Here is a 13,879-nt window from a genome sequence, read left to right as displayed (position 1 = left end):
GCGGCTCACACCTGTAATCCCAGCACTTTGGGAGGGAGGTGGGTGAATCACTTGAGGCCAGGAGTTCAAGACCAGCCTGGCCAACATGGTAAAACCTTGTCTCTAATAAAAATACACACAAAAAATTAGCCAGGTGTGGTGGTGCATGCCTGTGGTCCAGGCTACTCGGGAGGCTGAGGCAGGAGAATCGCTTTAACCCAAGAGGTGGAGGCTGAAGTGAGCTGAGATCACGCCACTGCACTCCAGTCTGGGCAACAAAGCAAAACCCTGTCTCAAAAAAAAAAAAAAGAAAACAAACAAACAAAACCCCCAACTTTATATTTGGCATAAACTATCTTGAAAGAATGAAGCTAAAATAAGTACATTTATAGATAAGAAAATACATTTATAGGAAGAGTCCTCTACCAAAAGACCTGAGGTAAAGGAACTTCTGAAGGAAATATTTCCGGAAGAAAGATGAGCCAAGGACTTTCAGAAATGAAAGGAAATAGTAAACGTCTTTGAAAGTCCATATAAACATTACTTGTATAAAAGAACAACATTAATAATCTAATTCAATGCTGGGCCTGGTGGCTCACGCCTGTAATCCCAGCAATTTGTGAGGTAGAGGCAGGTGAATTACTTGAGGCCAGGAGTTCAAGACTTAGCCTGGCCAATATGGTGAAACCCCGTCTCTACCAAAAATACAAAAAATTAGCCACGTGTGGTGGCATGTGCCTTGTACTCCCAGCTACTTGGGAGGACAAGGCATGAGAATCACAACCCAGGAGGCGGAGGTTGTAGTGAGCTGAGATCGCACCACTGCACTCCAGCCTAGGTGACAGTGTGATACAAGGTCTCAAAAAATAAATAATATGATGAGTTCATGTCCTTTGTAGGGACATGGATGAAACTGGAAAACATCATTTTCAGTAAACTATCGCAAGGACAAAAAACCAAACACCGCATGTTCTCACTCATAGGTGGGAATTGAACAATGAGAACTCATGGACACAGGAAGGGGAACATCACACTCCGGGGACTGTTGTGGGGTGGGGGGAGTGGGGAGGGACAGCATTAGGAGATATACCTAATGCTAAATGACGAGTTAATGGGTGCAGCAAAACAACATGGCACATGGATACATATGTAACAAACCTGCACATTGTGCACATGTACCCTAAAACCTAAAGTATAATAATAAAAAAAATTAAAAAAATAAATTAAAAAAATAAAAAATAAAAAATAAATAAATAAATAAAATAGATAATAATCTAATTCAAGTCATTCTTTTTTGTTGTTGTTTGTTTGAGACAGAGTCTCACTCTGTCACCTAGCCTGGAGTGCAGTGGCACAATCTTGGCTCACTGCAGCTTCTCCCCCCAGGTTCAAGCGATCCTCCACCCTCAGCCTCCCAAGTACCTGGGACTACAGGCACATGCCAACATGCCCGGCTAACTTTTTTTTTTTTTTTTTGGTAGAGACGGGGTTTTGCCATGTTGCCCAGACTGGTCTCGAACTCCTGGGCTCTAGTGTTCCTCCCACCTTGGCCTCCCAAAGTGCTGGGATTACGGGTGTGAGCCACTGTGCCAGGGCAAGTCATTCTTTTTCTTTTTTTTTTTAAAGAAAGAATTAAAATTAGAAGAGTACTAAAATGTTGGGAGAAGGGTGAATGAAGTTAAAATGTTCTACAGTCCTTGCAGTATCAGAAAAGTGGTTAAGATATTGCTTAATTTTAGACTTTTAAGTTAAAAATAATTGGAAAATTTCAAGGACAACTACCAAGAGAACAGAATTAGAATGTTTAAATCCCCAGTAAGTACAAAGAGAAAACAGAAGATGAAAAATACCAACAAAATCTGTAATGAAAAGAAAGGCAGAAAAAAGGCATTAAAAAACTGAATAGAAATTTAAAAGAGAAGAGAAACAAGTTCATATAAAAATAATTTGGCTGGGCATCGTAGCTCGTGCCTGTAATCCTACCACTTTGGGAGGCTGAGGCGGACAGATCACCTCAGGTCAGGAGTTTGAGACCATCCTGGCCAACATGGCAAAACCCTCTCTACTAAAAATACAAAAATTAGCCAGGCATGGTGGCGGGTGCCTGTAATTTCAGCTACTTGGGAGGCTGAGGCAGGAGAATCACTTGAACCCGGGAGGCAGAGGTTGCAGTGAGCCGAGATCGTATCACTGCACTCCAGACTGGGTGACAGAGCGAGACTCTGTCTCAGAAAACAAATACATAAATACAATAATAATTCTAAATGTAAATCAATTAAGCTGACTAATTAAAACATAAAGATGTAAGATTGTCCACTTATATTCCACTTAACAGAAGTCACAACAGAATACAGATGAGAAAAAATAGAAAGATAAAGGCAGAAAAAAGATACACCAGGCATGTACTACCCAAAAGAAAGTTGGTATAACTGTATTAACATCTGACAAAATAGGCTTTAATGCTAGAAAAAAAAAATAGTAGGAACAGAATAGAAATAGTCACTATATAAAGAAAAACAAAGCTTTTAATCACCTGGCAGATGTAAAAACTCTAAACTTGTATGCACTTCACTCATGGATGAAAAAAAATCATTACAGAAAAATATTTAGAACAGAATGAGAATGAAAATACAACACACCAAAACTTTTACAATACAGTAACAGAGATATTTATTACATTCTTTCTGCTTGTCTTAGCTTATTCTGCTGCTTCTTTTTCTACTTTCTTGAGGTAGGATTTAGACTACTGATATAAAGCCTTATCTTTCCTAATGTAAGTATTTAGTGCTATACATTTCTCTCTCAGTACTGCTTTAGCTGCCTCCCAAACATTTTCATATGCTGTAGTTTCGATTTCATTCCATTCTATGTAAATTAAAAAACTTTTCCTTTAAGGCTTCCTCTCTGACCCATGGATTAGAAATATGCTGTATAATTTCCAAGTGTTTAGAAATTTTCCTGTTGTCTTTATGTCACTGATTACTAGATTAACTCTATTATTTTCGGAGAACATAGTATGTGTGATTTCAATTATTTAAACTTATTAAGGTTTGTTTTGTAGCTCTGCTTTTATGGAATCTAACCTAAGACAGTGGTTACCTCAGTGGGGATAGGGTAGAAGCATAAATATAGAAGGAATATATTAAAATATTCTAGTTCTTGGGGCAGATGGTGGATTCACATGCTTAGATTACTATGCTTTGACATGATATATATAAAATCTTTTATATATAGTATAAGTAGATTTTAAAAGATAAATATAGCTGTTTTGAATTTTTCTCCTAGATGACCAATAAATTCCTAAAGTTACAAGCTCTATCCATGCACTTTTTCATGTATATATGTATATACATATAATTTGAGGCAGAGTTTCGCTCTGTTACCCAGGCTGGAGTGCAGTGGCATGATCTTGGCTCACTGCAACCTCCACCTCGCAGGTTCAAGCAATTCTCCTGCCTCAGCTTCCCGAGTAGCTGGGATTACAGGTACCCACCACCACACCCTGCTAATTTTTGTATTTTTAGTAGAGACAGGGTTTCACCATGTTGGCCAGGCTGGTCTTGAACTCCTGACTTCAGGTGATCCGCCCACCTTGGCCTCCCAAAGTGCTAGGATTACAGCTGTGAGCCACCATGCCTGGCCCTCATGTACATATTTTTACTTATACTTCTACTTCAACCACTTCTTCCATAAGGCATGTTCCCAACTCCCACCCCATCTGCATGCATTTTAATTCTTTTTAATGTTTTGCACAATGTTCTGTCTTGTATTATATTTGCTTGTGCAGCTACATATCTACCCGAAGAGACGGTAAGCTCCTTAAAGGTAAAAGATGTATCTTAAACTGCACAGCACCTAGCTTAGTAAATTGTCTTCAATATTTAGCTTAATGCTTTATCCAGATGTTCAAAATGAGAGCTTGTATTGTACAGCACTATACATTATAAATTCAATAAACTGCACATCACCATGATAACAAATAATGGACTTAGGGTCAAAACTATCTACCATTCAAATTTCACTGAGATTAAATAGTGATAGTGGGTAAAAGACAGAAACTAAAGTAACTAAGATCTTCTATGTCAAGTGCCACTTCATTCTCTCACATACACAGATATCCATATGGGCTGACAACTGAGAATGTCACTAGTGATTTTTTTTTTTTTTGCTATAAGAACAGTTTGTTCCTGGTGCCATAAAGACAGCCACAGCTGACACTAGAAAAATCTGACACTGACTCCCTGTCTACTTTCCACTACTCATTCCTGATTACTATTGGTCCAGATTGTGCTTTGTCAACAGCCAAATCACATTGTGGCATATCACATCGATCCAGAGATCATTTTGCAAATGACTCCCATGACTGAACATATACACCTGCTATAGTTTGAATGTTTGTGTCCCCCCAAAATTCACATGGTGAAATTCTAACTCCCAATGTGAGGGTATTAGGAGGTGGGCCCCTTGGGAGGTAATTAGGTCAAGAAGGCAGAGCCCTCATGAATGAGAGTGGTGTCCTTACAAAAGAGGCCCAAAAGAGATCCCTTTCCCCATCTACCACATGAGGACTCAGCAAGGAGGAGTCACAAAACAGCCCTCACCAGATACCAAATCTGCCTAGCCTTCCTTCTTGGACTTCCCAGCCTTCTGAACTGTAAGAAATAAATTTCTGTTGTTTATAAGGTACTCATACCTTACAAATTCCAAGCTTTATCTTATTTTTGTTGGCATCCATTTCTTCCCAAACATCCTTCTCCTGGGGACGGGGGTGTCCCAGAGATCCAGGCAATTTATCTGGTGACACACCAACAGGGATGCCATTTTCTCCATCGCTAAGCTGTTCATCTGGAAATACCTCATCTGTATTTTCTCGAAGCAAGTCTCCAGGGATGGGAGTGGCATTGGCAATTCTACATATGAAGGGAGGAAAAAAAGGCAAGAATCAAAAATTACTATGAGACTATCTTACATCATTTTATTTCTTCATTTAAATGAACTCCACACATAATTAAGAGAGTTTAAAAAAAAAAAAGCACCTTGAAAACTTAGGTTGGCCAGGCATGGTGGCTCACACCTGTAATCCCAGCACTTTGGGAGGCTGAGGCAGGCAGATCACTTGAGGTCAGGAGTTGCAGACCAGCCTGGCCAACATGGTGAAACCCTGTCTCTATTAAAAATACAAAAATTAGCTGGGCGTGGTGGTGGGTGCCTGTAATCCCAGCTACTTACGAGGCTGAGGCAGGAGAATTGCTTGAATCCAGGAGACGGAGGTTACAGTGAGCCGACATTGCGCCACTGCACTCCAGCCTGGGTGACAGAGCAAGACTCCAGCTCAAAAAACAACAACAACAACAACAACAACAAAAAACAAAAGAAAAAGAAAAAGAAAAAAAAACTTAGGTCATGCCAATCCTACAAAATAAAACTTTAAAATTTTGATCAATTAGAATTTTCAAGCTGATTTTAAAATACAAATTCTAAAACAATAACACCCTAATTTGACAATCACTTTATAAGTAAGAAGCATTTCATCTATTTTCAAAGAAGTCTCTGTCAATTATAACAAGTTTTTTTTTTTTTTTGAGACAGAGTTTCACTCTTGTCGCCCAGGCTGGAGTGCAGTGGCGCGATCTCGGCTCACTGCAACCTCCACCTCCGGGATTCAAGCGATTCTCCTGCCTTAGCCTCCTGAGTAGCTGGGATTACAGGTGCCCACCACCACACCGGGCTATTTTTTGTATTTTTAGTAGAGATAGGGTTTTGCCATGTTGGGCAGGCTGGTCTCAAACTCCTGACCTCAGGTGATCTGCCTGCCTCGGCCTCCCAAAGTGCTGGGATTACAGGCGTGAGCCACAACGCCCGGCGTGTTAGAGAATTTTAAAAAATTCTAAACAGGAAAATGTTAAGTGCTGTTGAACTCAAAATAAAATACAGAGATGAATCTCCAAATTAACATTTCATTTGGGAAGCAGGAATTACAATTTGGGGCACACACATAGACTGAGTGGGTCTCTGGTATATCTGAAGACCAAAGGAGAGGTTGAGGGTTTTATGAGAGAGATGTCACATACTGTTTTGAAAGAAAGCTCATTGGCACTAGAGAAGCTTTTGGGAGCTGGCAGGCTCTGACTGGTGAGTGACAGAGGTATGTAAATTTAGTCTTAGAGTCACAGCAGCCCATTTCAGCAGCTGGGCTTATGAGAAATTAAATACCTGGTGCTGTGTGCCCCAAGTACTTTCTCATTCATGAGGGCTCTGCCTCTTGATTCATTTAGTTGAGTATGACAAGAATGACCTAATTTGTATAATCAACTTTCGCAGCACCATAATGAAATAAACAGGTGTCAGATCAATCAGCTATGTTATTTTTTTACAGTGTGAAATGTGTATTACTTTTGCACTCGCAGATTTTTTTTTTTTTTTTGAGACAGAGTCAAGCTCTGTCTCTCAGGCTGGGGTGCAGTGGCATAATCTTGGCTCACTGCGACCTCCGCCTCCTGGATTCAAGCAATTCTCCTGCCTTGGCCTCCCAAGTAGCTGGGATTACAGGCATGCACCACCATGCCCAGCTAATTTTTTATACTTTTAGTAGAGATGGGGTTTTGCCATGTCAGCCAGGCTGGTCTCAAACTCCTGGCCTCAAGTGATCCGCCCACCTCGGCCTCCCAAAGTGCTGGGATTACAGGTGTGAGCCACCGTGCCCGGCCACTTGCAGACTTTTTACTAAGCACCTACTACATGCAAGGCCCTAGCAACACAAACAAGAGGAAGGAAATTCTTGCCCTAGAGGGAAAACTAGACTTTCTGTAATTATACAGTTGATATAGTTCAGCATGAACTGACCTGGGGAAATAGCAAATATTAATTGGTATTTGCCTATATATTTCTTTCAAAGTAATTCCAGGTCTTATTTACATGGTTGGTCATCGCTCCCTTAGACCCTCCCATGAGAGGCTTTTCTAGTTCACAGTTATCGTTCACCAAGTGAAAAGGCTCCTACCAGTACTATAACTCTATATTCTAGGGTTTTTTTTTTTTTAATATTGCTGACTGAACACAATACTTAGCACACAATGAAACCTCCTCTTAGAAGTGACCTGGAATGTCTCAAAGTAGAAAAATTAGTCTTCAGTACATTATACTGACACCTGTAATTACTGTGAGTGGCAACACAGGCATCCTCTCAGTTAGCCACTTTAAGGGTCACAGTTACAGCCTGGCACTGGTGTCACGAGTACTTCATATGCTCTGAGAAGACCAGTGATTTTTCAGGGACTTGTTCCACCCGACTTGGTAACCGATGACCTTCACCACTACCTTTGCCTAAATGGGTCAATGCTAGAATGAACCTCTTTATCAACAGTTTACAAGGATATAATCTAGAAAAGCACTGATAATGGCTCTCAGAAAAAAGAAAGAAAGAAAAAAAAACGTACAACCTAGTAAAGTAGTATCTGTAGTTCTGACAGTGGAAGCATATTTAAAAGGTAGTTGGGCCTAAAATAGTTCAAATAAACAGATTTATTATAGAGATAATTAAAGATCAGAAATAAATTGGCTACTAACAGATTTTTCAGATATTAGTTCAATATAATTTATTTATTGATGCAAGAGTCATAATGGACACTAACATACATGTACTACATGGTAATCCAAATGTTGAGAAAGAATTCCCTCTATTCCTGAGGAAAGAGAAAGGGAAATAGATGAATATTTGAACTCAAGAAGCTTAGTCTATTATCATCACCTTTTTTCCATTTTAATCACTCAGTATTCTTTCAAGTCCCTTTTTCCCTTATGTCTAGCCATTATTCTGCTTTTTTTCCAACTACCTCAATTCCTTGGCATTTCCTTCTTTCACGCCTCAGGAAACAAACCACACTTCCATCTCTGAATACACTTCTACTTTCATTCAATCCTACTTTTTCCTATCTCTTATGCTTCAGTATGATACCACACACTCCAAGGACATCGTCCATCTTCTCCACACAGGCTCTCTTTTATAGGACTCAGGTTCCTCTCCCACCCGGCCCCTCCCTCTGCACTTATTCTCCACTCCTTTCTCCTTCCCTGGTTATTGTTTCTTTTCCTAAACTCTGATCCAAATCTGGAGTATGCAATATGGAAAGAAATAATTCCTTCCCAGGAAAATTATATCATGTTGAGGAATATGAATGAGTGAGAAAGTATACATAAGAGTGTTATTAGCACATGGTCTGTGTTTCTAGGCAAGGTATTATATAACTGAAGCAGATTAAGGGAATAAGTAAGAAAATGGGTGGAAGAACTGAAGAGATATGAGAGAAAATAGTAAGAACGAACATCCTTTTCATATTTCATTCCCCCTAAGGCAAACTAGTGCCTGTGGGCCAAATTTGGCCTGCTTACCAACCTATTTTTTTTTTTAATAGACTTATTGGAACACAGTCAGTCTCGTTTGTTTACATGTTGGCCATGGCAGCTTTTGCACTACAACAGCAATGACAGTAGTGACAGAGACAGCATAGCTCACAGATATTTATCTGACCCTTTACAGATAAAGCTTGCTGGCTCATGATTTAAAGCGTCCTCTTACCTTCTAAACTTTCATTCTCCCTCTACAAAGAAATTCAGGGTTCTGGGACATACACTGTAAATTTTTCTCTTTAACACTGATTCTCCAGGTATTCTACCATATCATTTGCAAAAAGAAAAAAATCAGAGGTTGGCAAACTTTTTCTTAGAGGGCAGATAGTAATGGTTAGGCCTGTGGGCAAGATTCACTGATGGATGCTACAATTAATAGGAAAAGTATGACAAGAAACACAGTGCTGACATAGTTGCAAATATCTTCCCACAAGATTATTTCTTACAAAGAGAAAAACAGTAACTTTATAGTAGAAAGAACTGGCCACTGTAACCAAATTATCAACATTAGTATCATCAGTAATGAGACATACTGACATTATGTACCTCCTTGTTTAATGCCATAGGTTTTCCTCTGATCTTTGCTCTAAAGTTATCTCATAGATTCTGATAACTAGTGTTTACATTATCATTTTTTTCTATAACTTTTAGTTTTTATTTTCCTTTTCACCCAAGAGTACAGTCATGTATTGCTTAACAATGGGGATACATTCTAACAAATGCCATCGTTAGGCAATTTCGTCATTATCCAAATGATCACAGCGTACTTAAAAAAACTATATTGTATAGCCTATTACATGCCTAGGCTATATGGTATAGCCTATTGCTCCTAGGTTACAAACCTGTACAGCATGTTACTGTTCTGAATACTGGAGGCAAGTGTAACACAATGGTAAGTATTTGGGTATTATACCATATCTAAACATAGAAAAGGTAGAGTAAAACTACAGTATTGTAATCTTATAGGACCACTGTCATATATGTGGTGTATCACTGATTGCAATGTCATTATACAGCACGACTGTAATTTAACAGGTTCTTAAATTTCCAGTAAAAGGGTCTTTGATATTTTAATTTTGTTGGTAATTTCTAGTTTTCTTGCAGTGTGATCAGATAGCATAATACTTCTACTTTATGGAAATACTTACATGTTTCTTTGTGACCTAATACCTGATCAGTTTTTGTGAATGTTCCAGGGGCCCCTGGGCAGGAGGTATAGTCTCTATCATCAAGGTATAGAGTTCAGAAAACATAAACATGATCTACCTTACTATGATCGTGCTGTTAAAGTCTTCTATCTTCCTATTCTCTGTTCACTTGATCTGTCTTAAACTGAGGGTGGTACATTAACATCTCCAATTATGAGTGCGTTTTTACGTCTCCTTGAATATCCTGCAGTTGTTATTTCCTAAAGGTGAGTGTCATGATTCTGGTGACTAAATATTAATAAATTTTGTATCCCACTTGTGAATTGTGGCATTTGGCATTAAAAAGTGCCCTTCCATCTTTTCTAGGTTTTTTGTTTTGGCTTGAATTCTACATTGTCTCTTATTAGGATCACTTCTCTTTTCTATCTTTCTGATATATCTTTGTCCATCTCTTTCTTACTTTTTTTAGGTGTGTGTCTCTTATATACAACATATGAATATAGCTATATAACCCAAACTGAAAATCTTTTCCTTTTAATAGGTGAGTTAACCCCATGTAGATTTATTGCTGTGACTGATATGTTTGGTCTTAAGTCTGCTGTATTTTACTTCCTTAAATTGTATTTGAGCTTTGTAACAATGTAATAGGATATACATAGACAGTAAAATGGTTATTACAGGAAAGCAGATTAACATATCTATCAACTCACAGTTACTTTTTTTGTGACAAAGAGCAGCTAAAATCTACTTATTTAACAAAAATCTCTAATACAATTTTATTTTTATTTAAGATATGTCCAAGTCTTCTGAAAATAGTTTTATTAAGGTTATTCCTTATGTTGTCCATTAGATCTCCACACTTGTTCATCCCACATATCTGCTATTTTATATCCTTTGACCTACATCTCCCCATTTCCTTTCCTTCCTCCCTCCTTGAACCCCCTGTGGTAACCACTGTTTCATTCTCAATCTCTGTGTATTTGAGTGCTTTAAAACATATATATGTGTGTGTGTATATATATATATGTGTGTGTGTGTGTGTTTTGTTCACATATAAATGAGATCATGCAACATTTTTATTTCTGTCTGGCTTATTTCACTAAGCATGTCTTTTAGTTCCACCTATGCTGTGGCAAATGGTAGGATCTCCTTCTTTTTAAAAGCTGAATAAGGTCGGGCGTAGCGGCTCATGCCTGTAATCCCAGCACTTTGGGAGGTTGAGGCAGGCGGATCACCTGAGGTCAGGAGTTCGAGACCAGCCTGGCAAACATGGTGAAACCCCATCTCTAATAAAAATACAAAAATTAGCCAGGTGTGGTGACACAGGCCTGTAATCCCAGCTGAGGGGAGGAAGGCTGAGGCAGGAAAATCACTTGAATCCAGGAGGCGGAGGTTGCAGTGAGCAGAGATCATGTCATTACACTCCAGCCTGAGCAACAGGGCAAGAATCAGTCTCAAAAAATAAAAACAGAAAAATAAAAAGCTGAATAATATTCCATTATGTGTGTGTATGTATTTATACATCATCTATATTCCATTGTGTGTGTATATATATATACAAACACATACAATACACACACACACACACACACACACACACACATTTTATTTATCAATTTGTCCATCAATGGGTATTTAGGTTGTTCCTGTATCTTGGCTATTGTAAATACTGCTGCAGTGAACACGAGAGTGCAGATATCTTATTTGGTCAACTAATTTTCAACAAGGGCACCAAAAGGACACAATGGGGTCCAATAATAAATGGTGCTCTTCAATAAATGGTGCCGGAAAAACTGGATTTCCACATGCAAAGGAATTGGACCCCTATTTTACATAGTACACAAAAATCAACTAAAAATGTATAAAAGACCTATATGTTAAGACCTGAGACTATAAAACTCCTAGAAGAGAACATAGGGGGAAAGCTTTGTCATAGTATTTTATTACTATGTGCACAGTATCTTGCTATATTTGCTATATTTCTTCCTCTACAAGATGTATTCTTTGTCCAATTTTTTTTTTTTTTGAGTCAAGATCTCACTCTGTTGCCCAGGGTGGAGTATAGTGGCGCGATCTCAAGTCATTGCAACTCCATTTCTTGGACTCAAGCCATTCTCCAGCCTCAGCCTTCGGAGTAGCTGGGACTACAGGTGCACACCACCACACCCGGCTAATTTTTGTATTTTTTGTAGAGACAGGGTTTCACCATGTTGCCCAGGATAGTCTCAAACTCCTGAGCTCAAAGTGATCTGTCCACCTTGGCCTCCCAAAGTGCTGGAATTACAGGCATGAGCCACTGTGCCTGGCCTGTACTTTAATTTATAAATAATTTTGGGGGGGTATTTCAGAAGGTTCGCCTTTTTCTTCTAATGCTTATCTTTGGACATAAACCTTTTTAAATGCTCTTAGTTCTCTGTGAGTTTTTGTTTGTTTCTTTCTTTCTTTTGTGACGGAGTCTCATGTTGTTGCCCAGGCTGGAGTGCAGTGGCGTGATCTCGGCTCACTGCAACCTCTGCCTCACAGGTTCAAGCAATTCTCCTGCCTCAGCCTCCCGAGTAGCTGGGACTACAGGTGTACGCCACCATGCCCAGATCATTTTTGTGTTTTGTTTGTTTGTTTGTTTGTTTTGAGATGGAGTCTCGCTCTGTCACCTAGGCTGGAGTGCAGTGGCTCGATCTCAGCTCGCTGCAAGCTCTGCCTCCCGGGTTCACGCCATTCTCCCACCTCAGCCTCCCGAGTAGCTGGGATTACGAGCACCTGCCACCATGCCCGGCTAGTTTTGTTTTTGTATTTTTAGTAGAGACGGGGTTTCACTGTGTTAGCCAGGATGGTCTTGATCTGACCTGGTGATCCGCCCACCTCGGCCTCCCAAAGTGCTGGGATTACAGGCGTGAGCCACCGTGCTCGGCCAATTTTTGTATTTTTCAGTAGAAACGGGGTTTCACCATATTGGACAGGCTGGTCTCGAACTCCTGACTTCGTGACTCGCCCACCTCAGCCTCCCAAACTGCTGGGATTACAAGTATGAGCCATCACACCCAGCCAGTTCTCTGTTTTTAAATCTAACCTTCTACTATTTGGTTTCTCAGTTTTAACGTATTATTTTGTTTTTCTTCTTCAGGGACTCCAACAACCTGAATGTTATTTCTTCTCTGCCTTCAATTTGCACTACCTTCTCTCTAACTCTTTTGAATTATCTTATTTTCATTCTCTCAGGGTTTTTTCTTTGTCCTTATTCAATGACTATTAAATTTTCACTTATGTCTATTCTCCTTTGTGTATTTTGTAATATATTCTTCAATTATGAGATACTTTTGTCTTTTCCTTCTATTTCTTTCCTGAGTTCGATCAATTATGATTTCATTTCTTCCTCTCCCAATAAGGTCTGAACCTCAGCCCTTGGGCAGGGGTGGGACAGTTCTTGCTTGGATGTTTAATCTCACTCAGTCCTAGGCATCATGGCTGGACCTTGTATCTGCTATTCCTGTACCTGTATTCTTTACATTTATCTTTATTTCTTATTAATCAATCCCACGTTATTCCAATTCCCTATTAGTGACTATAGTTAACAATATCTTGTGTAGGCTGGGGGTGGTGGCTCGTGCCTGTGATCTCAGCACGTTGGGAGGCTGAGGCAGGTGGATCGCCTGAGGTCAGGAGTTCGAGGCCAGCCTGCCCAACATGGTGAAACCCCGTCTCTACTAAAAATACACAAATTAGCATGGTGGCACATGCCTGTAATTCCAGCTACTCGGAAGGCTGAGGCAGGAGAATCGCTTGAACCCGAGAGGCGGAGGTTGCAGTGAGCCGAGATTGTGCCACTGCACCCCAGCCTGGGTGATGGAGTGAGACTCTGTAGCAAACAAACAAACAAACAAACAAACAAACAAAAATACTAGTGTATATTTCAAAAATAGGTAGAAAGTTTGAAATGTTCCCAACACAAAGAAATGATAAATGTTTGAGGTAATGGATATCCTAATGACCCTGATTTGATCACAACACATTGCATGCATGTATTAAAATATTGCATGTATCCCATACATATGTACAATTATTGTGTATCCATAAATAATTCTTTGACTTTTTTTTTCCTATTCAAATTACTGTGTAGTTTCTGTCTCCTGACTGGACCCAAATTGATACATCTTTTTTCTTCTGCCACTCCACTAATGAAGGACACTTCTCCCTTTTTTTTCTTTTGAATTATGCATATTTTTACTTCCCTGAAATTCATCATCTGATCTATCAGGACACTTTTTACTATTTTCCTTATTAGCATGGGTTTAATCTTTCTAGCACTGGTTTTATTTATTTATTTATTTATTGGGATCAAAAGACAGCTG

At 39.3% G+C, this 13,879-nt stretch overlaps 1 protein-coding gene across 4 annotated transcripts in view; it reads right to left on the bottom strand.

The window, feature by feature from the left end:
* The window catches only part of TTBK2 (tau tubulin kinase 2), a 182,220-nt gene that overhangs the window by 37,527 nt on the left and 130,814 nt on the right, over positions 1-13,879 (bottom strand). For all 4 annotated transcript variants that reach the window (XM_003266784.4, XM_030814219.1, XM_030814220.1 and 1 more), the window contains one exon: positions 4,673-4,889. In XM_003266784.4, the coding sequence (XP_003266832.2) occupies positions 4,673-4,889 (217 nt within the window). The remainder of the gene's footprint in view (positions 1-4,672; positions 4,890-13,879) is intronic.

The sequence above is a fragment of the Nomascus leucogenys genome, chromosome 6 (genome assembly GCF_006542625.1).
Source record: "Nomascus leucogenys isolate Asia chromosome 6, Asia_NLE_v1, whole genome shotgun sequence".
In the NCBI taxonomy this organism is placed as follows: Eukaryota; Metazoa; Chordata; class Mammalia; order Primates; family Hylobatidae; genus Nomascus; species Nomascus leucogenys.
The sequence above is the reverse complement of the archived record's forward strand: the minus strand, read 5'-3'. Positions and strand labels throughout refer to the sequence as shown.